The sequence below is a fragment of the Pimephales promelas genome, chromosome 3 (genome assembly GCF_988280905.1).
Source record: "Pimephales promelas chromosome 3, fPimPro1.hap1.1, whole genome shotgun sequence".
Lineage (NCBI taxonomy): Eukaryota > Metazoa > Chordata > Actinopteri > Cypriniformes > Leuciscidae > Pimephales > Pimephales promelas.
Genome location: NC_142771.1, coordinates 14,541,299 through 14,568,192, shown reverse-complemented (window position 1 = coordinate 14,568,192; position 26,894 = coordinate 14,541,299). Strand labels below are relative to the sequence as shown.

General features: G+C 41.0%; 2 protein-coding genes across 11 annotated transcripts in view; one reads left to right on the top strand and one right to left on the bottom strand.

Annotated features, from left to right (window-relative positions):
- lmtka (lemur tail kinase 1 a) overlaps positions 1–20,696 on the top strand; it is a 59,106-nt gene extending 38,410 nt beyond the window's left edge. For 3 of the 4 annotated variants that reach the window (XM_039687187.2, XM_039687186.2, XM_089128294.1), the window contains 12 exons: positions 316–457; positions 7,581–7,660; positions 7,904–8,022; positions 8,139–8,226; positions 9,548–9,681; positions 9,985–10,069; positions 10,178–10,299; positions 10,733–10,882; positions 12,708–15,960; positions 16,082–16,226; positions 16,324–16,524; positions 17,653–20,696. In XM_039687187.2, the coding sequence (XP_039543121.2) occupies positions 316–457; positions 7,581–7,660; positions 7,904–8,022; positions 8,139–8,226; positions 9,548–9,681; positions 9,985–10,069; positions 10,178–10,299; positions 10,733–10,882; positions 12,708–15,960; positions 16,082–16,226; positions 16,324–16,524; positions 17,653–17,681 (4,548 nt within the window). In that variant the 3' untranslated portion in view covers positions 17,682–20,696. Of the gene's footprint in view, positions 1–315; positions 458–6,650; positions 7,364–7,580; positions 7,661–7,903; positions 8,023–8,138; positions 8,227–9,547; positions 9,682–9,984; positions 10,070–10,177; positions 10,300–10,732; positions 10,883–12,707; positions 15,961–16,081; positions 16,227–16,323; positions 16,525–17,652 lie in introns of those variants that run through there. The other variant, XM_089128295.1, reaches the window with a different exon arrangement.
- A 220-nt stretch (positions 20,697–20,916) lies between these two features.
- The window catches only part of baiap2a (BAR/IMD domain containing adaptor protein 2a), a 104,073-nt gene continuing 98,095 nt past the window's right edge, over positions 20,917–26,894 (bottom strand). For 3 of the 7 annotated variants that reach the window (XM_039687188.2, XM_039687193.2, XM_039687194.2), the window contains one exon: positions 20,917–22,199. In XM_039687188.2, coding sequence (XP_039543122.1) covers positions 22,130–22,199 — 70 coding nt within the window. In that variant the 3' untranslated portion in view covers positions 20,917–22,129. Of the gene's footprint in view, positions 26,792–26,894 lie in introns of all 7 variants that reach the window. The other 4 variants (XR_016155077.1, XM_039687192.2, XM_039687189.2 and 1 more) reach the window with 4 other exon arrangements.

Genomic DNA, 26,894 nt, shown 5'->3' with positions numbered 1-26,894 from the left:
TGTTGTTCAGCGGTTTCTTCTTCCGCTCGGTGGACTGTGAATATCGAAACTAGGAATCGAAATTTTAACTTTTGAACGATTCCGGGAAAAACGAAAAGTTAGTCCCGATTCCAATCGATACTCGATTCTCGATACCCAACCCTACACACGAGAGACTTCCATCCGCCATCATACTGTGACAAAAGAGACCATTAAAATTCCATATTAATTTCCCAGTATGTGTAAAGTAATAGTGCTGAAGTAATACCGTCACTCTAAATTTCCTGCTTGTGTCTGACTTGTATCATTGATTCTCTGTGCTTTTGTTCCCTGCAGGAGTTTGAAAATACAGAGGGGGAGGAGGGCCAAGCTAACCTTTCCACTTTAGCCTCCCCCAGCTCTCAGAACGACCCTGAGGTTTATATCCTGCCTCTCACGGAGGTCTCACTACCTGTGTCCAAACAGCCCGGCAAGTCATGTAAGAATCGAATCGTTTTCTTCATTATTTACTTACTCATGTTTTGAAGAATGTGTTTTTTCATGGAACCAGTGCTGGTCATGTGATTCAACATGCCGGCAACCACAAGAAGACTGCCCAAGTTGACATGTTTTAATGGAAAACATGATTTAAAGTAGACTTACAGCCTACAGGCGGTGATATACTAAGTCCGTTTTAGTTCTTCGTTCAAGGGAAGTTCGAAGAAGTTTGAAAACGCTGTGTTAGCAAACATCCCAACGCCACCTAACTGCTGAGAGCTGCATTAGTTGAATATGTAAAAATGTACTCCGCTCTTTCCTCTTAAAGGGATACTCCACTTTTTTTTGGAAATAGGCTCATTTTACAACTCCCCCAGAGTTAAACAGTTGAGTTTTACCGTTTTCGAATCCATTCAGCCGATTTTCTGATATTTAGAAGACTATCAGTAACCAGACAGTTTCTGGTCTCATTGACTTCCATAGTATGTATTTTTTCCTACTATGGAAGTCAATGGGCCGAATTCTGGGCCGACATTTGAATTCTTAAGGTGAGAATTCGATGCGGTGCGGACGCGCTTGGAAAAAACGAGCATGGTTCCATTATGAGTGCGCCTACGTTTGAAATAACGAACTTGAGTGCGCAAAAGATGCGATATGTGAACAGGTCCTAAAACATAAAAAACAGTGTATTGATGCTTTCAATTAGAATTTCAACTTTATATGTAGTATACAGCAGCTCTTTAGTGTGTTCATGCTTTTACTTGTGCATGACTGCGACGGACTGAGCAGAAGAAATGAATCAGAGACGACTTTCACGTCAAAGAAGGCGGAGCCTCAGAGCCACACCCACCTATTACGTAATCGCCACGGACCATTGGTAGTTTAAAGGTGTTTACCAGCCGGAGTGGAAAGCTGTTTTAAACTCTTGAAACGAACTTTGTTTTGGCCTGATTTTGTCCGAAATGGTTCATTCTTTTATTTCGTTTGAAGTATATCAAGGCCTTAATGGACACTGTGTGTTAACAGAAGTGTTTATAGCTCATTATTGTGGACACTGTGCATTCACGCATTGTAGGCTTGGTTGTGTTTCTCGTTAATAAACAATACTGGAAGTGAAGTGCCACACTACGCTGATATTTGTCCTTCACATTCCTAGTGGCCTTGTGACAGGAAGAGTAAAGAACAGGACCTCTCTCTGTGCCCATTGTGAACGGATGGTTCCGGAGAAAGAGCAATGGCCTTGTTTATGTTCTCACAGTGCAGAGAGGGGTGGAGAGCGAACCGTCTTTGGATGCAGAACACACATCTGTCAGTTGCATAATGCGCCGTGAGATCGGCCCAGAGGACTCCTGGCATGATGGATGCATGTGAACTGGACTGCAGAAAGGAAAGGAAGTTATAAATGCATGGAGCACTAGAGAGTACAGATGCAAATGAAGCTGTTTTACCAACAATATTTCAATAGATATGAAACAGATGTGTCCAAAACCCAGATTGGCTATAAATTTTCCTCTCTTTAGAAGAGATAAATTGATTCATATTTGGGGTGGAAGTTTTTTTTTTTTTTTAAATGAATACTTTTATTTAGATAGGACGCATTAAATTAATGCGTCCTTAATTTACAACAACCCAGACATTAACATAGTGTCAGCTCAGATCAGGGCCACATTTGGGCCGCGTGGAATCCACATGTACCCGATGCAGGCCGGATAGGAAACCTAATCACAATCACATTAATTTTTTCAGTCTCAATCTGAACACCTAGATGAGTAGTTTTTCATAATTTGGGACATAACGTCTATGCAACATAACTGAAAGTGCCCAAAATTGTCTGTGTCATTTTTACTAACTCTATAGTCACATACCACGTGACATTGACTAAGTTGAGAATAAGTCAACAAGTCTATCCTATCTTTCCAAACCAATAATGCACTGCTATCAATGTACTGTATATACACCAAACGCTGATACATGTTAGGGATGGGCAACGATTAATCGCGATTAATCGCATCCAAAATAAAAGTTTGTGTTTACATAATATATGTTTGTGTAGTGTGTATAATTAATTTGTTTATATAAATACCCACACATGCATGTATATATTTAAGAAATATGTGCATGTATATATTTTATATATATTTATTCACAATTAATATAAATATAAATATTTGATATACTAATAACACATTTTTCTTAAATATATAAATGCATGTGTGGGTATTTATATATACAAATTAATTATACACACTACACACAAATATATTATGTAAACACAAACTTTTATTTTGGATGCGATTAATCGCGATTAATCGTTGCCCATCCCTTATACATGTATGCTGATAAACAAACTGATCTGATCAAAATGACAGCATTGATTGATGGCTGATTGGTTGAACAGCCAATTCAAATATCAGATTTGAAAAACAAGCCTTAGTGGGATATTTACCATCTGAATAGTCACCTAAAACCATAGTAATTGCTTGGTAACACCCTGGCCACAGCTCACAAATGGCTTGGCAGTGAGTTTTGCACAGGCAAACAACAAATGATACAAATCTACTGAGTGTATTACTTGTAATTTTGCCTCAAATCAAACCCAACAGCTCAATGGCTGACTGTCGTGGGCGAATCCGTGCGAGTCAGGTTTTCTCCCTCTGACTCACACACTCTGTCTGCGCAGAGCATCAGAGGGTGGGGGAGACAGTGGGATGCTGGAATGAAAGCAGGGATTGGACAAAAGAGATTTAGCAGTCAGCCAATAGCCTCTGGACTGTTCGTCGCCCGGGGTTACGGCTATGTGATTGGTCCAGGTGTTGCAGAGCGAGAGGGTAGCACTGAGTCCCTCATGATATTGAGAAGGGCTCGGTCATGGTTGGACCGCTCCCTTTCCGTTCGTTCTCCCACTCTCTTCCTCTTCCTCATCCTCAATCATTTTGTATGAATGCAAAGAGCCGTAAATTAACACTTGACTGAATGCAATGAAGTAAAACCCCCACAATTGAATGTCCCTAGTGTTTTTTTCCCTCCCAAACTACATTTCCAGGTTTTCACTGACTGTGACATAAGCTTCAATCTGAAAAAGATTGAGCATGGAGAATCAGGAAAAAAGGGTCTCACAGTTGTCCATAAACAGCAAATTACTTCAAAGTAGTATATAGGACATTTAAGGCAGGGTTTCTCAACTCTGGCCCTGTTGTTTTGGGTTGGAGCTGAACTCTGAAGGACAATGGACCCTTGAGGGATGGTTGAGAAACCCTGGTTTAAGGGAAACATTTCTATTTATTTCCCCTGGGAATTGAACCCAACATTCTCTACCAATTGTTGAGCGAGTATGGAACAAACATAATAACTCTATAATGTATATCACAATTTAGTTGGACATTTTGATTCTTTTCTTTCCGTTACAAGTTCAGCTTCTCAAACCTTAAAACACGTAAGACTTCATTTTGTTAATTTGGGAATTTATTTGATCTCTGGATTGTTGAAATTTGCTAATAGTTGCAATTTTCATGTTAATGTTTTTAATTGTTATTTAATTATTCTATGTGCACAGATAAATCATTCAGAATTAACTGAAGCATTCCACAAAAATATAAATATCGTCAAATTAGATTTTATTGTGAGTTTAAATTTAATAATATTATTGGTCCCACTTTATATTAAGTGGCTTTAAGTACTATGTACTTACATTTGAAAATAAGTACAATGTACTTATTGTGGTCATGTTGTATTGTAAATCACTTTTGCTGCTATTGAGGTGTGATACGGGTAAGGTTTGGGACAGGTGCGGTGGTATGGGTAGGTTTAAGGGTGGGTTTAAGTGTAAGGGATGGGTCAGCTGTGTAATTACAGATGTAATTACATAAATTAATTGTATTTATTTATTAATTATTTTTAAAATATAAGTACAATGTAAAAACATGTATGTACACAATAAGTCCATTGTATCAAATTATTCATTTCAATGTAAGTGCATGGTACTTAAAGCCACTTAATATAAAGTGGGACCAGCTACATCATTTGATTAGATCATGTTCTCTTTTTATTTGGAACTTAGACATAATATGTTTATTAATAAATCACTGACAAAAACGGTATGACTTTATATACAATATCATTTTAGTTAAAGGTAGGATAGGCAATGTTTTTACATAAACACTTTTGGTTCTACTGTTTTAAACCGTCTTTACGTCCCGATATAAATCAATAATAGAAGTGGTCTAAATATTAAAACATGTACATCTTCTGTGGAAGACCAAAAAAAAAAAAAAAAAACTTTGTCCAATCATTGCATTCGGTTGTGGTCCGAAAGCAATGATAGGATGTCTTTCCTGCCTGTCAACATATGTATTTGCATACCTCCCACGCAATAATTCACACCATGTCGTAATTGCCGTAATTAAGAGATGGCAACCCATGACGTTCTAGTCGGAGCTGTTCACGTCCTCAGAATTACATGTTAATGGCAAAACTATGGGTGGGTGGGATCTCATGCTTTCAAAACTAGCTTGTTATTGCTAGCCTCTCCCAAGTTGCGTACCCTACCTTTAAAGGGATAGTTCACTTTGAAATGAATTTTTGATATGTTTTAGTTTACCTCAAGGGCATCCAATTTGTAGGTGTCTTTTTGGTCAAACCGTTCTTGTCTGTCAGTCATATAATGCAGGTCTATGGTCAACACCTCAAAGAGCATTCACAGAGAAGTCATAAATGTAAGTACACACTGATGGCCTAAGACACGAAACGAGCGGTTTGTGTGAGAAAACAAACAATATTTATATCGTTTTTACCTCTTGTAATCACAGTCACATCCAAGTACTCTGAGGGTGAGCGCCCCGGAAAGCCCCGGAAGCAATCTCTCGAGCGTGTACGTCACTCATTGTTTACACAGAGATTTCAGAAGTGTTACCCTTCACCATGAAGATCTAAACATAATTAGATATACAGGAAATTGCAACGGAAGACGATTTCGATATACTGTATCAACAGACAACATTGATTTTTTTTCCGCAACCGCGTGAGAGATCACTTCCGGCGCTTTCCGGTGCTTGCGCAGACCTAAGCGCCCGTGCCTTCAGATCACTTAGACGTGGCTGTGATTACAAGAGGTAAAAACGATATAAATACTGTTAGTTTTCTCACACAAACCGCTCGTTTCGTGTCTTAGGCCATCAATGTGTACTTACATTTACGAGTCATTAAATCATGTCTAATTTGGACTTCTCTGTGCATGTTTTTTTGAGGTGGACCCAGGGTGGACCCCATAAACCTCCATTATATGACTGACACACAAAAACGGTTTTACGTAAAAATATCAAAATTGAAAATACTGTGGAAACAGAGACAGCTACATGTTGGATGCCCTTTAGGTAAGCTAAAACATATCAAAAATTAATTTCAAAGTGAACTATCCCTTTAAAGACTAAACAGCAAAATTAATATCAGACACAAATTCAAAGGTGTTCAAATAGCTTATAGACGAGACATTGCTCTCAATGCCATGAACAACTAAAACCTGCTTACCAACGTTGCCAAACAACACTCCTTAATAAGTTAACCCTCATCATATTGGACATGTTTTATATATTTCTTTGTCTCTCTTTCAAAAGATGTAAATAATGTATGCCATCCTTTGCAATACATATCCTAAACGGTGTAGCAATGGCTGATTACATTTCGAACCTTGCATGCTATACCGTCATTCAGCTCTATTTATCTACCATACTGGTTCTATACCAGCATCAACACTGTTATAAATAAATCGACAAATTTGACGTAGGAATATTTTCTCTTCCATATTGAAAGTTCACGCAAAAATGTTTATCACAGCACTCACTCATTCAGTTAAGTTTGCAATTTTACTCGTTCTGAAATCGTTTGTCGACATATTAAGTAGTTTCTCTTCCAGCCCATGGGCAATCATAGGCGAGCCTGAGTCTTCTCGTGCAATTGTGCTGTGTTTTAATGCATTTTTAACATGGCCCAGGGCTGCTGTGGGAATGCCAGGAGTGGGTCAGGAATGCACAACTCACAGATTCCACAGAAATCATATAAAAGGCCAGTTCAAGTCTGCTGAAGAAAAGAGAGATAGTTGTGTGTCAGGAATGGGAGGTGGAGGGGGGGTCATTTCTGTGACAATCCTGGCTCTGAGCAGCAGAGAATGGGTCTTGTGTCTGGGCTGGTACTGGGGTACCAGGCGCTGCTGCTCTGCGGACAAAAGCCACAATGTAACTGTGGCGGGGAGTGTGAGGGGCTGGAATGAGAAGCTTCTGGAACGCTGCAGAGGAGGAGAACAGTTTAGTGCATTAATACAGGGATGGGTCTGTGAGACCTGCTCGTAGCGCAGGAGGAGGTGTGTGTGTGGGGCTCGTGTTAATGACAGAGGTCTTTCTGCTGCTCACAGTGCTTTATTTGTTTACAATTGCCCCTATAGTCTTGCTGAGCTAGACCGAGGGAAGGGACGGGCAGAGGAGCGAGGGTCATTATGTGCTCATGGCATTGCTTGCGTGAGCAGATGCATTTGGCATGTGCAGAGCAGACATACGTCCAGCTCCTGGTGAGGGACACTTTAAACACTGATCTCAGCTCGAGTCGCCAGTTTTACCGCAGCTTCAAGTTGAGTTGGCTCCAGCTGAGAGTTCAAGCCGGGTGCATTATGGGAATGTTGTGGAACACCATATCTCGGAGCGAGAAAACGAGCTCTGTCTCTGGGAACGAAGAAAGACAGCGCTGCTTTCTCAGCTGTCCGAGGGCTTGGAGGGTTAAACCCCTGGAGCTTGGAAGGAGGCATGGAGAACGGCAGCTCCATTTCGCAGCATCGTCGAAACTTCATCCCACGGTTTTCTGCCAAACAAAGAGAGCTGCTCTTCGTCGCTGTATCTAATCTGCCGAATCATCATGGTTTAAGGTATTTGGAAGTTGTGTCGACTTCCACAGAATATGATCCATTTTGCATCTAGACGTGGTAATAGAAGAGGCAGTTTAAGCAGATAACCATGGTTCTTGTGGTTGTGCCTCCCTGGAAATTGTCACTTTTCCATTGTTTGGTAACATTCAGAATCAGACCGTCCATTGTGTCCACTTTTGCCATCTCTGAATGCATGTTTTCTCCGCGTTTCCCTCAGTTCAGCTCCTGAAGTCTACAGACCTCGGACGCCACAGCCTCCTCTACATAAAAGAAATGGGACATGGCTGGTTTGGCAAGGTAAGACCTTTTATAACCCAAGCCATAACATCAGGGGGGCTTTCAACAAGAAATCAGCAGCATGGAGTTGATATTAAACATAGCATAGTGCAATGTGGTCGTGATCTCATTATGAGCTACCGTTAAACGAACAGTTTGAGATAAATAACACGCAAATGTAGACTCTTTGTAAATCTGTGCTGCCAGTTTCACAGGTGGCAGCCATTTCCTCAGTGTGAATGTGTGCTTTGGGCTGGCTTTCAGGTGTTGCTCGGGGAGGTGAATGCTGGACTCAGCACTACACAGGTGGTGGTTAAGGAGCTGAAGGCCAGTGCCAGTGTACAGGAGCAGATGCAGTTCCTGGAAGAGGTCCAACCTTACCGGTATTCACCGTCTTACCTCATCTTTTGTTATTAACGATAGCTCTTATTTGAAATGTATTACTACACTGTTTCTTGTGGGAGCAGTGTTTTGATGGTGGAATGTGTGGATCTTATAGGGTGCTCCAGCATCCAGCCCTCCTGCAGTGTCTGTCCCAGTGTTCAGAAGTCACGCCCTACCTGCTGGTTATGGAGCACTGTCCCCTGGTAAGCCACCGAAGCCACCATTTTCTCACTTCCCTAACTGTACTCAGAACACACTCTGAGTCGGTCTGCCTACCCTTCAGAATGTTAACCAGCGGTCAGCAGCCTTATATCAATTATAATATGATTTATTGAAGTAGCATCCCTATTTTTTTTCCAAGTATTTTTACGAAAACAAGAAACCATAATTCAAGAAAAAGCAACCCTTTGGTAAGCCATACCTTCAAAATGTTACTGTCCAATCGTAGCTTAGCAACTCTTGCCATATAATCAGACTTTTGTTCTTTTCTCATACAAGTTAATGGAGAGTCTGTGTTTGCATTTTAAATTTCTCATTTTGGATTTTTGAATTTTTAAATGCATAATAATGCAAGAGAAATAAAGTCAAACTTTTCACTTATAACAGCAAAAACATGGAAAACAGAGAGTAGAGAGGATGCATGCATTATTTTATGTAAATATTGATAAGTTAATGCTGTGTATTAAACCCTCATTCCCAAATGAACATGCAGCATTTGTAATCTTTATAACTTTCCTAAAATGTAATTTATGTATTGATCCATATGTAGTTATTCTACAGGTAATAGTAAATAAAGTGTTCATTGTACCATAACATTAGGAACACCATCAAATTAGTTTTTATTATGACTATGCTAGGTATTTGTCTTGTTACCTATTACAGTCTTAGCAGTTTTAACCATTTTTATGGCATCATTCAACAATTTAAGAAAAACAGCATTGCTTTGTTTCATTCCAACACAGAAATGAATAATAATCTTTCCGTTTTTTCCACTTGCCGTGATGTTTCTGTAAAGCTGGTCTGAGCATCCAAAAGGGACGGAGCTTAGAATAGGGATTATTAAACAGCTTAATGCTCCCTCTCCTGGTCATATTAAAAATTGTAAATTTGCAGTGTTACAAATTGACACGGTAATGGTACCAGAATTACAGTAAAATGATTACAGTCATTTTACAGCTCCCCCAGAGTTAAACTGTTGAGTTTTACCGTTTTCGAATCCATTCAGCCGATTTTCTGCTACTTAGAAGAATATCAGTAACCAGACAGTTTCTGGTCTCATTGACTTCCATAGTATATATTTTTTTCCTACTATGGAAGTCAATGAGACCAGAAACTGTCTGGTTACTGATATTCTTCTAATTATCAAAAAAATCAGCTGAATGCATTTGAAAACGGTGAAACTAAATTAGCCTATTTCCAAAAATATCCCTTTAAAGGTAAAACACACTGTAGCTGTATGATATGTATTATAACACACATTAGCATTCATGTGTTGATCATTCGAATTATGTTTGCTGTATACAGGGTGATGTTAAAGGATACCTACGAAGCTGTCGGGCCACAGACTCAGTGACCCCTGACCCTTTGATCCTTCAGCGGATGGCTTGCGAGATTGCTTCTGGTCTTCTGTACCTTCACAAACACAATTACATTCACAGGTCAGAATCCACTAGCCTTTGGCCTTTTCCCCGCATATTAAATATTTTAGTTATTTTTCACCCCGCCGCTCACTGGACGTCCAGCTCTGGTGTCTCCTGGCAACAATATCCTGGTGCTGCCTGAGTACATGTCACAGACTCCAGCATCAGTGATTTTGTTGCTGGGGGAAAACCCCTCACTCAACAAACACCATCAATTATTTGTAAGTTACCCATGAAGAAAATGTGAGATGACCCTGCAAGATTGCTAATGACAAGAACTATAAATGATGCAAACATGGCTCCACTCTGTCCTGTTCGCAGTGACCTGGCCCTTAGGAACTGCCTGTTGACCTCAGAGCTGGCAGTGAAAATTGGAGACTATGGCCTCAGCCACAGTAAGTACAAGGTGAGTCTGTGAAGGCTATAACGATTGCAGTTATGCTGATCCTATTATTTTGACATTGTCTCAGCATTTCCTCATTTTCAATATCAATGCATCCTTTTCCCTTGTTAGGATGACTATTATGTAACAGCAGATCAAATATGGGTTCCTCTACGCTGGATTGCCCCAGAACTTATCGATGAAGTCCACGGCAATCTCTTAGTTGTGGACCAAACCAAGGATAGCAATGTCTGGTGAGAAATGATTCAGAGAAAAACACTACGACAGAGATTCTCAATCTTAAGGTCACTGGGGATTACATGATATGTTTACTAAAATGTAACCTGGATGCAAAGGTGAACTCGGCATAACAATCAGAATGCCACAAATGGCGAATGCAGAACTACCACTTATTTGCATACTTATTTTGTGGTAATATTTCGCTTACATAAGCATGCTTTTAATTATAATACTGGAGTGTATTACACACAAGCTCAGCGCCTCTCATGAAGGTAAAATTCCTCACATAATTTGCAGCCTGTGATTTCCTGAAGTGTACCAATAAAGGTGGAAAACCTCTGCCCTGAGACATACTAACAGATGTGTGTATACATATGTGTGTATACATATGTGTTTACTTTAAAATAATTTCCTTACTCTCTAACAGACTCTTTTTTGACCCTGCAGGTCACTTGGTGTGACAATATGGGAGTTGTTTGAACTGGGGAACCAGCCTTACAGGCACTATTCTGATAGGCAGGTTTTAACATATGCTGTAAAGGAACAACAGCTCAAACTGCCAAAGCCCCTGCTGAAAGTGCCTCTGTGCGAACGCTGGTGAGTCGTCTCACAAGTCCCAAGTCCTTGTTATGAACTGCCCATCCCCTTCCGTCTGCCAACCATGACTCCCTTGACCCCCATCACCACATTCAACCAATCAATGTTCCCCTCCAGAGACACGCCCACAAAATCATTTTTCTTTTCAATACATCTAAAGCAATGAATGTTTTCCAACCACAGGCGCTTCCGCCAGTCATTACCATTTTTCTCTGGCAAGACCAACAAATCAATACTGCTCAAATCCACTGTGGTCAATCATATATTTATCCAGTCCTGGAAGCACACAGTCATTCATTTTAATCTCACACACTCCAATCATTGTCCATTTAATCAATAACAGTCATGCATACAACTATACCACTCCACCCCCTAAGGGATACTAAACAATGAATGACCATATTTTAAGACTGCAAGGCTACCATCACGCTAAACTGACCAATCACTTAATGGTTTTGTGGCTATTGTCCATACTGTAACATAAACAACATAATAGAGGATCCAAACTGTGCTACTCATAAATCACTAGGTGCCAAGAAAATATGCGTTTTGGGTTTTTGAATAAAAAATATAATATAGTTTGTATAGAACCAATTCTGATCTTTTACAATCAATACATTATTTTTCTGACAGATATTAGTTAAAGATGAACTGAACTGAAATTTGAGAAAAGGTGATATAACAGATGTATTTTATTTATTCTCATTGGTACAATTTTTAAAATGGCAGAATTTGTTAAAAGGGATAAAATGGTACATTAAAAGTGTTGTTTTTGTTACACGGGCGCCGCCATGTTGGATTTCAACGTTCGACTACGTCACTGGCATGGTAAGCCACTCCGTTGCCTACCCGCACCAGCAGAACAGCCGTAGCTTGTAAACAGTCTGAGGCTAGCTGACATGGCTGAGGAAACAGATTTTTTAGCGACACACTATTTAGAGATGTGTACTTTCGTCAATGAGTACATGAAACGTCTGACAATGCATGAAATGTTTTATTTACACAAGTTACAAGTTCAATGCATCACGTTAACGTTACTCGAATCCTTGATATTCGGGTGAGGGGGAAAAGATCCCTGATGTATAGTTCACTGTAAAGGATGGGATTTTCTCCTTCCTAAATGCACCCTCGCCCATAGAGTGAACTGCCAGTACGCTGTTAATCTAAACAATCTGAGAAAAGTGTAACAAGTTAGCCCAGCCGTCACCTATTCGTAAATATTACTTATGGGGCGCTCGCGTCTCAGCTCGGACATCCATTAGAGACAGCATAGCCTCCTTCAACACGTTTCTCTCACCGAACAGCATCCGAAATGAACGGTGCATGGTGATGCATTTTTCGCCGATCAATAAATGTCCATGTTGACCTCTCTGCAACAGATCGTCTCCGTGCAGTGTCTATGCTCCACAGCGCTCGCGCCCACAGTCACTTTCCCCCAAACGATCCTGTACTGCAAGTGAAGCCTGAAACTGATCGTCCTCCATGTGGTGGTAGTCAGACACTACCGGCCTGTCCCTCACGGGCTCAAATGCGTAATCCATGCCGTTAAAAGTGCTCATTTTCGTCTGTGTATACAGGACCTACAGCTGTTGTCTATGGCGCTCCGCGGGTCCTACCATGCCAGTGACGTCATCGGAACTGCCAGCGCAAACAAGCGCAATTTTGCGTTGCTTAAAAAAGCTATATTAATATATATTTTAAAAAAATGTTTAGTGTAATTTACTTTTAATTGTCATAAACAACACGTTTTCAACGTCGAAATTTTTCAGTTCAGTTCATCTTTAAGGGTCTAAAATACTTGCTTTTCTGTCACGTGTGTGAGCAGGTATGAGGTAATGCAGTTCTGTTGGCTGCAGCCTGAGCAGAGACCTGTCGTGGAGGAAGTCCATCTACTGCTAAGTTATCTGTGTGCTAAGGGTACCACTGAGGCTGAGGAGGACTTTGAGCAGCGCTGGAACTCTCTCAGGCCAAGTCTGGGCTCTAACAGCTCTCACAGGACACCTGTACCTGAAGTAGCTTCTTCCACTTCCTCTTCATTTCCTCTACTTGAACACTTCTCAATGGCAGACAGCTTCCAGTCTGAGAATGGTGACGACATATTGACAGTAACTGAGACCAGCCATGGGCTCAACTTTGAGTATAAATGGGAGCAGGCACAAGCTGAGCAGCCCTACTGCTCCTCTTCAGCTAGTGGACCATTGGGAAAGAATAATCCCCACTACCAGGATGTTTATTACCCTCATAGCAAATCCACAGGTAGCTGTAAGGGCGAGAGCCTCCCTCTCGGAGTCTCTCCATCCTACTATGAGTCAGACCATCCAGGGGTGGTTCCAGTGCTGAGTGCACACAGCCCCTCAGTAAGTAGTGAGTACTACATCCGCATTGAGGAACCAGTTGAGTGCAACATCAACTTAGAAGACACCAATCTTGATTACAGCCCAAGAGTTGAAGCCAGCAACAGCAGCTTGTCTTCAATGGACAGGAGGAGCCCAATTGAGTCTCTGCCAAACACCTACTGGTCAGCAGCTAAAGAATCCATCAGTAATGATTATGATTCAGACAGTAGCCTAAACATGGAGCCACTCCAAAGAAGAGTTTCAAACTCGGTAGAGACTGACCAGTCAGAAACCCATTTTTCTTCTAATGACAGGCACAATTTACAGTGTGAACAGTCACCTCAAGCAGGGCCAGATGTTCATTTGATAAGAGAGTATGGTTCAGACTCTAATCAGCAGAGAGGGTCGGGAAGTCTCTGCCATAGACTTGAGGCAGTACAGGAAAGCCCACTTGGCATTTCAGTCTCTCTTAGTAGTCCCAGCTTGGCATATTGTGATCCATACCTTGAATCTAACCAGAGAACCGCAGAAAGTACGGCCAATGAGGCCTATTATGACATGATGGGCCCCGTTCAAAAGAATGTTCCTAGACCCCACTACATGAGTATTGATATTGATGCCGGTGATGGCCTTCTTTTGGGCATGGGGAGTGCCAATCCAGAAGAAGATGATGATGATGATCTGTTTTCTCAGAACATGTTGACTAACTGGAACTCCAACCACTCAGCAAACAACAACAGTTTAAGCGATCGTACGCAAGCTGTGGGCTTTCGAGATGCATATCTTGATTTACGTCATCCAACACCCTCTTCTCATGTTGGAAATTTTAAATCAAGAGAATTGGAAACAAGCAACAGTTGTACATATAATTATGCAGATTCTCTCAAAGTCCACTCGTATATGGAAGCCACAGATAGTACACCCACCACTAGCAACCCTCACACTGACTCAGAGGGTGGTGAGTACCTACATTTATGCCCTGAAGGTACTCAGGATGTTGAATCATCTTCCAAATGTCATTCTGTCACAGAAAGTCAGCATATTTATACACGGCAGAAGAACATTGCTCATAAACATATCAAAAACAATACATCAGAATTACATGTAGGAGGTTACAGCAGAATGAATCCATCAACTCTTCCAACGGATATTGTAGTGACTAAAGACAAAATGTTACTCGAGACAAGGATATCCCCTGCACAAAAAATTAAACTTGGGACAGATGGCTCTGCTGGAGTGTTTGTAAAAATGGATCTGTCTAAGAGTGTCTCAGAGTGTAACCTTTTGACAGACAGCAGGATGGTGCCCAACAACTCTAGTATCAGTCTGGTGGAAATTAATGACTGCACTGACATCCCCTCTGGAGTTATTACAGATTACCCCTTGGACTACGCAGAGGTGGGCAATATTGAATTGACTCACAGAGCGTTACAGAGGGAGACTGGGTCCAGACACTGTGAGGACACAATAAATCTTGCCTCTAGCAGCAGTCCATGTGAGGCCTTCAGTCCTGATAGTTATCACACACCCATTCAGCCGAAATCCCTAGACAGTGGCTATGACACAGAGAACAACGAATCCCCAGAGTTTATCTTGAAAGACCTTGAAGGGAATCCAGCCCTTAGCACCAGTGTAGAATCAGATGAGTGTGACATGGTGCTCCAGATGGACCTAGATGATGATGTCGATGTAATGCTCCTACATCCACCCAGCAGTCATCCACCACTGATCAGCCTTGGTGAGAGGAATCAGTACAGAGACTCTGCTTATTTTTCTGACTATGACACGGAGAATGACAAGAGCCCCAGTGTAGGGGGAAGCAACTTTTTCAATTGCCAAGACGAGGAGGATGTCTTTAGACTCGAAGCAGAAAAGACCGTTGGGAAAGAAGGACATTGCATGGAGAGTGAGAGGGGAAGTAACATCTATGTGCCAAAGGACAACAATTCAGCCCTTCATACTAAACAATTGTGTCTTAAGACAAATCCAAATCTGTGTTCATCACCTACATTGGTGCCAATGATTTCCATGCTTTCTCCCTTTCCTCCAGAGATGGGGGGATGCTTGACCAAGGAGTCAACTCCAGATGATGGTATTGGGCTGGAATCTGATCATTCTGGAGAGGAACCAAACTCTGAATGCTATTCTTCCACAGTGTCGGAAGGTTCCTCCACGACACAGGAGGCCTCGGGTGTGGAGGAGCCATCTAACAGAGATTTTTCCTCAGCAGAGTCACTAGGTGCAGACTGTGTCATAGTAGATTTCAGTGGGGAGATAATCAAAGCAGAAGACCAAGAGGCCTGTAACAAAGTGGACAATACAGAACTTCCAAGGGAAGGACACAATGAGGAAAAGGAAGATGAGGATTCAGTGGAAGGTGGTGGTCAAGCTTTTTCCACACCAAAGCGTGATGATTCCTTGGAGAATATTCTTCCAGTCTTACCAGAAGACCTTGATGTCCCAGCTCCACTGGGAAATGGGGATGAGGCAGATGAGGAGGATTCTGAGGATAGTGATGAATCTGATGAACTTCGTAGCTACAACATACAGGAGCAGAGTGATGAGAGTGATGACGAGTTCCCTGTGGTGCCCGTCATCGTGAGCGACCGCAGCAGCGCACGGCATCTACGCAGCCTCCTTAAAATGCCTTCCATACTTACGCAGTCCTTCTGCGATGAACTGGAGAGCAAGAAAAAAGCGGTGTCATTCTTTGATGACGTCACTGTGTTTCTGTTTGACCAGGTTTGTTGAATTATCTCTTGTAGTTTTAAGGTAGAGCATCAAGTATCATGTTATCAAAAAGAGACTGATTTGTGCAATGCTAATCTGACTCGAAGTTTGTGTCTTGCTGTGTATTGTGCAGGAGAGCCCCACGGGTGAGCTTGGAGACTACAGTTTTCCTGTGGATGCAGAACCTAACGGCCAGGCTTCAGAGGTGGAGCTACCACAACCCCATGATAGGGTCACTGCCCCTGAGGATTCACTAGGAAGGAATTTCCCAGAAGAAAGTGGGTGTTCAATAACAATTCTTCTACATTGATTAGATTTTTGCATTGGTATTACCTCTCATTCAGTCAAATTTCACAAGCCTCTCACCCTAAAAAGGTGGTGAATGCGAGTGGCAAGATGATTTTCCATTGATGCCAAGCCCTTCAACATCAGAACCTGGCTCTGAAGAAATCACTACTCCCCCCAACTCTCCCATCAAGTCTCCAGACGAAAAACCAGTACCACCGTTTTCCCGATTTAGGGTCTCCCGTTTCTCCATTACGCAAGTGTCTGACTCTGACACGGACTCCATGGGAGGTTAGTTTAGCTCTGCACTTCTTCACATAAACACATTATTGATATAATTTAGGCATTTAAAGGAGTAGTTCACTTAAAAAAAATACTTTTGCTGATAATTTTCTCACCCCCATGTCATCCAAGATGTTCATGTCTTTCTTTCTTCAGTCGAAAATAAATGAAGGTTTTTGATGAAAACATTCCAGGATTTTCTCCATTTCAGACTGATCTCATGAAGTAGCGCGTGTATGACACGCCAATTCGTATTTCCATTTTTGGCGTAATCGATTTTCAGCATGTTTATGAACACCTTTGACTTAACGTTATTACTGTAAATATATGACTTACCTCAACCCTGTCCCTAAACCTAACCATCACTGGGGTTAATGGCATTTATGACTGGACATTTGACGGCGTGTACAGACACACGGAATCACTCGGACGTTAATGGCGTAGACATACACGCGGATAGCTCAAAATGTGTAGAGATAACACGCCACTTGACTCGTGATGTCATGTTGTCCATATAATGCACTTCAGTGGGAACCAAATGGTTCGAGGTCCAAATGAGAGTTTCAGTGCAGCTTCAAAGGGCTTTAAATGACACCAGATGATGAATAAGGGTCTTATCTAGGACCCTTCGAGTCATGTCTCGAAAAAAGATTTGTTCATTTTGATGAACAAGTTTGAACAGGAAAGTCACGAACGCTCATCACAGAAGAGAGCAAGTCGAGCATTTGTGCATATAAAACTTAAACTTTTTTATTTATTTTTTAAATGACCAATTTTTTTTCGCTAGATAAGACCCTTTTTCATTGTCTGGTGTCATTTAAAGCCCTTTGAAGCTGCACTGAATCTCTAATTTGGACCTTGAACCGTTTAGTTCCCACTGAAGTGCATTATATGGAGAAAATCCTGTAATGTTTTCATCAAAAACCTTAATTTCTTTTCGACTGAAGAAAGAAAGACATGGACATCTTGGATGACATGGGGGGTGAGTAAATTATCAGCAAAAGTTTTTTTTTTATTTTTTTAAAGTGAACTACTCCTTTTAGGGCTGTGCTAGATACATTTGAGTTTTGAATTTTGAGTTTCTGCTTTATTCATGGTTGACACTGGTTTAACTAGCTCTCTTCTTTTGTCATACAGGTAACAGTGAGAACGGAGCCCAGGAGTAAAGGGGTATGGTTTGATTTGGTCTGATCAGACTGTGGGTTCTCATGTATCTTTTTGTTGTTTTAAACGTTCTGGGTGAAAGGGTCCTGTCAACCTGATATGCTGTTTGGACACAGTGCCTCATATCGTAGTGGATTAGCCAGCCCCTTCCAAGTGTTCCTAGACAGACGATGGTTGAGCGACAGTCTGTTGAGGATAACTGTTATAAGAACAGGAAAAGAGATCTGTATAACAGAACATATTTATTATCTATGTATTAAAACATGATGTATGAAGCTTATAACTTATTTGCACAATTCAGTATCAGTATCAAGCTGAACTTCTTTTTCCACATAACTTGTAGGAAACAATACAGATACAAGGCTGCTCTCGTTTGCTTGTCATGCCCCATATTGTCAATACGTGATTTAGAGTATGAAATATCTGTCATAGTGCTTTACATGTTTCAGGTTGACCCAATGAGCCACATAAAATAGGGTGCAGGATGAGACCACTGAAAAATGATATATACTGAGCCCCCTAACATAAGCTGCTCAAAAGTGATATTTTCTATATTTTAACTACACTTTAGCTCAGGGGTGTTAAGGGTAAGGAACAAAAGTATTAACCATCATGCTTAAAAGTCTTCATACTGTCGGCTGTTTTGCTTTTTTTTTTTTAATGCCGAACAACTTTCATACAAAAACTACCTGCACTTTAATTATTTGAACCAAGACATCTTTTATACATCTCTTCTCTTATAATCAAGTACATCTAAATCAAAAGCTTATTTATGTCTTATTAAAGTGCAGTTAAATTATTAAAAGGCTAGCTCATCTCTGGTTAGATCTTTAGTTACCTAGACTTCAATATCCAGAATATTTTACATTACAGTACTTGTTCGCTCTAAGAATGACAGTATTGAGGGTGATCAGGTGATTTTCTTCAACTAGAGGTAGCTTGCATATAGGACAGCTTGCATATGGGTTATTCCTGTTATCCAGCCATTTGAAAACTGTTTTAAAAATATGTGTGCTTTTATAATCGGTTTTCAGACTCGCAGAAATATCAGGCAATTAAAACCCTTTAAAACAAATCCCAAGTTTTAATCTTTCAAAAAGATCTGTGGCATATCACAGTCAATCACAAGACCCATCGTTTGTATCAAACTTGTCATAATGCCTCATGACTGCAATTTTTGAATGCTTAAATGAGTGCAAGATTTCACAGTTATGGTAATAATTGTCAGACGATGTAAATTTCAGTTCTTCACATAAAACTATTGTATAACTTCAGAAGAATTAAAGAGGCTACATTTATGGGGCTTTTACCATTTTCAAACTGTAGCTTAAATTGTGAGAAAAATTAAAACGAAAAATTACTGATTAATGTAATGAGTGAATGACATTTTTTTTTTACTTTTTCCATTTTAAAGGGTTCGTTCACCCAAAAATGAAACTCGAAAAAAACTGTCATTAATTACTCACCCTCGTGTCGTTCCATACCCGTCAGACCTTCGTTCATCATCGGAACGCAGATGAAGGTAGTTTTGATGAAATCCGAGAGCTTTCCGTCCCTCCATAGACTGCAATGTAATTGCCACTTTCAAGGTCCAGAAAGGTAGTAAATACATTGGTAAAATAGTCCATGTGACTACAGTGGTTCAACCTTAAAGTCGGTGTGAAACGGAAGTTGAGATTGTCATTTTTTCCTTGTTGTGACGTACATCCGAGTGAAACCTTGATTTCGTCCTTCGGGAATTGATTGGATCGTTGGAGGTTGGGCGTTGCAAACAAAATGGTGGCAGATTTCAATGCGATTCTCCGTACTCTCATCGGATCTGGCCGCACCCTTTCGCCATTCCACGTGACCGAAATAGAAGAGAGGCTGTTTCAATCGGGGAGGGAAGGGTAATGTATTTGATTAAAGATTAGAAAGGATATATGATTTTTTTTTTGTTGAAATAATGAAGTGCACAGATAAATCATTTACAATAAACACTACAATATTACATAGAAATTGAAGATTTGTCAAATTTGATTACAAGCCGACTTTAAATGTTATGAAGTATACTTTTTGTGTGCAATAAAAACAAACATCTCTTCTATGTCAGTCTCTGACAGTGTCTTACGGGTTGGGAACGACATGAGTGAACTAACCCTTTAACTATTTTTGAGTTTAATATTTCCTCCAGTATGACATGAACGAAAATACAAGGCATAAGAGGAACGACCCTGATGGGGATTTGTTTATTGGTGCTTGACAGGATCAGAACTTTAGAAAGTCTGTCACAGCAATCAGTCTTGGGCATGAATAACATTTGCTTCAAATTCAAGACAAGAGCTACATGAACTGATTTTCAGCGAAAAACCAGTGGGTTATCAAAGTCACTTAACCAAGTTAAAGGAAGAGTGACCATCTCGTCTGTGAACCAAATCTGTTACAAACAATAATGGCAGCTCCTGCAGATCTGATCCTCCGTCTGTGATGAAGCCTCATCTCAGAGGTGTTCTTTTTGTTAAATCCAATAGCAGATAGATGTTGAAAATTATACTACAAAACAATTCAGATGGTCCAGACGGCATGTGGACCTCATGTGTTTCTAACAAGGCTCTCTCAATATATTTTGTCCCTATATGATCTGGTGTGTCACATCGGGAAAAGTAATGATATCTGTTTAAATGTAACATACAGCTGTACCTGTCATGCTCTGCCTTGATTCACTGGAGCCCATACACATTTGTGCCAATGCTGTAAGTCACAATCACTGCACTGTACCCTCGCTTTCTCGCTGTTTGCCTTTTAAGAGTTTTATACTGTGCTGAACCTAGCGGCAGTAGGTACTTTTACTCATCCAGAGCATCAGTGCTTCATTTGGGTGTTTATGGTTGCCAAAGAGAGGTTAAATGAAAGCGAACTGAGTGTTGAATGTAGCGTTGAGGGGAGAAGTCTGTTGTTACTGCCTCATTGCTGTCAAACTGTATGTCCTCACAACTCATGCCTACTGTACTATTCTAAAAATAAACCAAACTATAGTTTCTCCTTGTGCCTGTGAGTTATTAAAGATTCTTCATACATATGCGCAAGCTCAATGCAAATACAGTGGGCTCCAAAAGTCTGAGACCACTTTCATTGAATAAATAAATTGTTCATGTAAGATGAAAATGATTATGCTTCAACCACACGAGAAGATTGAGCTTCGGCCAAAGAAAAGAAATTCTAGATCTCCGTCATGAAAATCAGAAAGTATGGTAGAGATCAGTTTACATTTGCTTTTTTTATTTCAGAAAAGACAAGAATGTGCACATTCATTAGCAGTTCTCCATAAATAGGAATAAACAGAAAAGCCAAAACAAAAACAAAACATTATAAAATGGGTTTTTAAAGCCGATCAGACACAACCTCTCCATCGAAGAATCTCAACATTCCCACCTTCCTCAAACAATCCAGAGTAGACGCCCTATTATAAAACATGCAATCATATCAGTATCTAATCTACCTATTTCATATTTTTCCTGTAACAAACCAAAGGTTGTATATACACAATGGCTTTTGTGACTGGTCTAGTTCTTTTAAGACCCTCACTCATCAGAAACGAACCAAAAGATATATTTACAGAGCCTGCAATTTAATATCTTCACTGTTATGCAGCAAGTCTATTTTTTGATATTTAATAAGCAGTATTGCTCAGTATGTGAAAAAAGCAAAAGCAACAGGTTAAGACAAATAAACCCCCTTAAATCTATAACAGTCATTGAAATTGCTAAGAAACAAAGAAAAAAAAAATAGTACAAAACAACAAAATATCACATAAACGCAAATCCCTTTTACTTACACCAGTGGAGTTAACGCATATTCAGAACCGCATTAGGCACAAAACCCCAGGAAAAGGCACAGTTCCTGTGTTTGCGTTGAGAAATTGCACTATATATTGCATCTAATACACTGTACAGATCTCTGCATAGACAGAGAATTCACAGAGGCATCACTAAAACATTAGCAAAGCATGGTGGTCTGTTTAATATTAATATCAAGAAGAGGCTTCATCAGCTTTCTGAAATGAGTGTTAGAGGCATGTGCCACAAAAACGTTTAGAACTGACAGAAAAAGAAAGGCTTCCCTATAGAACTGCATTTATCTACCAATTGCTCACTTTTACACATTCATTCAAGTAAAAGATCTCATTTTTAAACAGTCAGGCATCGAAAAAAAGAAAAAAAAAGAAGCACATTCAGTTTGTTAACATGAACAGAACCCTTTTCAAAAGCTTTTGAAATACGTGAATTGGTGGTTACAAATACCGATAATTAATAATGTACTGGAGCTACAGAGATTACTCTAATCCTTTCAGGACGCAACAAGCTCTCTCCTCCGTGCCCTGTGGGTAAATGCATGTGCTCCGCATGCAGTTGCAATGACACAGACAGAACAGAAGAGGGCGGTATAGCGCACAGGCCGCAGCGCGGCCCCTCTAGTAGTAGAGAGGAGCGGATCGGTCGTCCATGATGCTTGGCCTGAAGTAGACCTCCAGGGAACGGTCACTAGACAGAGAGGGGGTGGAGAACAAACACGGTCAGTACGCCGCGAAACACGGCCCGTGCTAGTGACCCACTGAACTCTACGACATCAAAACATCTTAAAGTCTACTGCACTTTGGGAAACAGAAGAAAAAGGACTGCTCAAAGGCATACGGTGATTCATTTGACATGTACTTATGAACAGGCATCTGAAGGGTGTTTGGAGCAGGCATGCAAATGGGACAAGACACAGTTACTTCTGATAGAGGCATGCAAGAGTTAGATTCAGGGTTACCTCCAGCGCCAACACCATTTCCTGGCAACCTATGACCTCTCTGGCTGGTACGAACTACAGCTCACACGTACACACACACACAATTAAAAAAAAGCCAAGGACCAACCAGAGAGGCAGGTGGCGGCATGAGACGAAACAGTTGTGAAGCCCTACTGCCCCGTTTAAGCCGAACAGCGAATGGGAGTCGGAAAACAAACCAAATGACAAAAGGATACAAGAAAGGGCATGATTGGTTTGGCTTAGCAGCGATGGAGGCAGGTGACTTACGGAGGTCCTGCAACACTCAGAACCGGGACAATTCAGGACCAAAACTGGAAGGTAAAGAGAGTCCAGGGGTTTGTACCTGAGATCTCAGCTCAGACCGAGGCTATGCATGGCTACATTTCCACCGCATTCACATGACTGTTAGTGTTGCGTACGATGGCCGTTCTGTAGGTTACTGAGCGTTTAGACTGGTCATGGATGACGTCACAATCTCATGTTCGAAGATGAGTACATAACGCACCTCTAGAAATGACATGGGTTCAAAATATAGTGCAAAATGAAAGCAGTTTGCATAGGAGGTCTGATTAGTAAAGAGATGTGTATGGAAAAACAAAACAAAGAACTCTTGAAGAGCACATTTCAAATATCAAATCCCTTCGGTTCTTCATGCTTAGAAAACTGACACGCATCTCAAATAGATCAGATCTTAGACGATAAGGTAGAAGAAAAAAGGCGAGCAGGCAAGCACAGCCACAGAAATACACGGACAGGTCACATATTCATACAGACACAACATCATGATGCACAAACAAACGTTACGCTAGGTTAGAACTGTGTGCTCTTCAGGTTCGTGAAATGTTGGATCACAGTCGGCCTCAAAGGACGGCAACGTAACCTCGTCTGGATTTTGATTTGTGGGATGTGGGTGCAAAGCCAAGAAATTGAATACTAAATTCAGGGTGCAAGATTAGCCATTAATGTCCCGAAATTGATTTTTTAGATCCCTTTTTTATATGTATGTATTTTTTTCCAAATAATATATGAATAAATAACACCATAAAACGATCAATAAATATCACAATGAAGTTCTTTTCTACGTCCAATGCAGAAAATTGCAAATTCAAGATGACAAATTAAAAATCATCCAAAGCTCATTCGAACAAATGTTTTATTAATATATATATTTATTTATTTATTCTTTTCGTAAAAAGTCACCATACATTCAAGGTCAATGTTCACGATTTTCCTCCTCAGCATGCATATTGTGATTGTTACACTGATTTCTTGTGCATTTTTACCTAGTTTGTATATTTTCCAAGAAAAAAAACAAAGAAAATAAAAGAACATCAACACAGCGAGGACTACACCACAGCTCCAGAGGATCTGTCAGTCAGCATCCTAAAACTGCACGGAAACATACTACAATGGGAATGCTTTAAAGACATGGGCTGTTGGCACTTCAATATGGGCTCAGAATAGGCTCAAATGAATATATTCAACAAAATATGATACATAAATGTGTAACCCAATTGGGATTCAGAAAATGTTCAGTCCTTTCACTTGACGCAATGTCCTGAACTCTCATTTGATTGGCTGAAATATTCATTCTAATACCATTCTGATCCCATACTTTAAAGGGGTGGTTCGGAATTTTGGACATCGGGCCTCATTTCCAAGTGAGCCTTAGTGTTATTTATCAGTGGAGACAGTTTTCAAAAATTTTCACACAGTCGTCCCAGTTGCACAGTTCTCCGGTGCTATGCTAGCGCGAGTCAACGCTAACTTTTAGCATGCCATTAAAAACAGTTTTACCCATTCCACAGTACACCAAAAGCAAAACAATTATAACGCCAGACTATCGATGTAAGAGTTTGTTGAGAGAATTAATGTTAGAAATCAAACTACCCTTTCATTGCATTGCAATAGTTTTCCCTATATTTATTAGCACAGTCTACAGCAGCGGCGGAGTGATATGAAGTTACCTAGGCAACCGAGAGAGCCGGTCCACACGACAATCACGCAAGTGTATTTACCTGCTGCTGACACTCATCACTACAGAAACAGTATAATTTATGATGCGTTGCGAGAAGACGTGAGAGTGCCCTTTCATAAATGATCTATCAGGGCTAGCTTCATTAGCTACCTAGAGTAGCCTAACAAAATATGTTACCTGTACATCGTAGCTGTTGGTGCATCTGGAAAGACGGCTGGACTGCATGCCTTGTCATAAACCTGTAACCATTTCGATTGAATGGTTCTTTAAAGTCGTCTGGTCTAAAATGGTCACTGCAAATCCTTAATTTTTTTTGGAGTCGCGTCCTTTGACTCCTTGTCCAAGCAGAAATAATCTAAAGTTGAATCCTTTCTGGATCTTCAAAAGGAAATTTGTTTAGGTTTGTTCTTGCAATTGCGAAATGCACACCGAATCACCATGTTGCCTTCATTTACCTCAACAATTATTACTAAGCTAGCTAGACGTCCCAACTGTCGTACGCTTCTGTTCTGCGTTTACTTTTTGACGCAGTAACGTTACTGCTAACCGGAGCGAAGCATAGTTCCGCCGCTGCTGAGAAACTAGTTCCTGTAAATGTAATGCAATCATTGAGATGAAAAGGGTAGTTTGATTTCTAACATTATTCTCTCAACAGACACTTACATCGATAGTCTGCCGTTATAATAGATTTGAGTGGGAAAAACTGTTTTTAGAGGCATGCTAAAAGTTACTGTTGACTCGTGCTAGCATAGCACCGGCGAACTATGCAACTGGGACGACTGGATGAAATTTTTTTTAAACTGTCTCCACTTATAAATAACACTAAGGCCGTGTGTCCACCAAAGCGTTTTTCCACGCGTCTGGCGTATGTTTTCAATTGCGTCACGTTTTTTTATACTCCATGAGCGTAACGAGGCGCTGTGCTGAAGCGTTTTTACTGGTCGCCGGGAGTTGAAAAATGTTCAACTTTGGATAAAACGCAGTGCTCATCACTATCACTTCTTACCCAGCCGTCCAATCACAGTGGAGGAGGGGCGGGACTAATACCACACCGACCAACTGTCACAACATTCTTTCTGTACAAGGACATCAACCAGCAGAGCTAACCGAACAAAATGGATGAAAAATTTTTTTTAGTATGAAACTGAAGTTACAAGTTAACTGTGCTGCGCATACTCAGTATCATAGCAACGAAACGTCTCAATGGAAAAAAAAAAAAAAAAAAACATGTGCTGCCAAAACGCTCTCAAGCGCCCAAAGCACGGCGTCTTCAGCGGATCGTCTGGCGTTTTCAGCTGGCAAAAAAAGCTTTGGTGGACACACGGCCTAAGGCTCACTTGGAAATGAGGCCCGTTGTCCAAAATTCCGAACCACCCCTTTAAGGTGTCTGAGGCAGGATAATGGGGTATTTTTTGGGGGGTAAATGTTTCTGCTCAGAGCACTTTTCTTTCATGCATGTCGGGTGAGCGGATGGGTGCCGGTCCGGGGCGATCGGCACAGTCCCAGCCGAGTATTTTGAAGCTCAAGCGACCTTGACTCTTAGTTTCGTAGGTCCATTCTCATTTGGCACTTGTTTAATGAGAGAAATTTTCGATTTTCCTTCATTCCAATTTCGTCAGGGAATCAGAGGAAAATCTAAGCTGCTGTAAGTTACGGCACAAAGCGACACAGCCTCTGGACCAGAGGAGCACCAGGTAATACATGAGGGATTCACAAAACGCAAATGCTCTTCAAAAACACACACAGAGAGAGTACACTCTGCACAACTAAACCACAAAGAAGAAGAAACAAAAAGAAAAAACATTCCTCATTATGCATGAGGCTCCCATCACATCTGCTTAGAAAAAAAAAAACACTCAGCAAGAGCTTCGCAATGAGGAGAGCTGCTCCAAAAGACTAAATTGGCTTTTGGCACTTTTTACATGAGGATGTCATTTTAGAAAACAACCACATAGCAAAACTTGTGCACATGCATGAAAGACGGGAAGTGGTAAGCAGTCTCTTTGGAGTCCACAGCGATGTCATAGCGGCGTCACTACAGGCGAATCAGAGTCCGTAAAGCAGCGAGACGAGCAGTTGGACTGCGTTCCGGTCGTTCTTCTCAGAGTTCCCCCCCGACCCACCACACCCGACCACCACTATCGCCCCGGCAAGACGCAGGGAGGAAGAGAGGACAGAAAGGAGGGATGAGACTGGCCCCTTCCATTGGAGGAGGAGTGTGTGGAGGCAGAGCTTAAGAGGGGGAGGGGCTAAGGGAAGTAGGGGCGTGGCCCCTGTGCTATCCGGATCTGTGTCTGATAGTCTGTCTGTGTTCACACTGTCGAAATCAATTTGCCATCGGAACTGTGGAACAAAGAGAGAAGGAAGCTTGCCAGGTCGGACACATTCAGAGAGAAATGAAGAAAAGACAAGACAGCCACAAATGGGTGGGAGTGAAGTCTGTAGG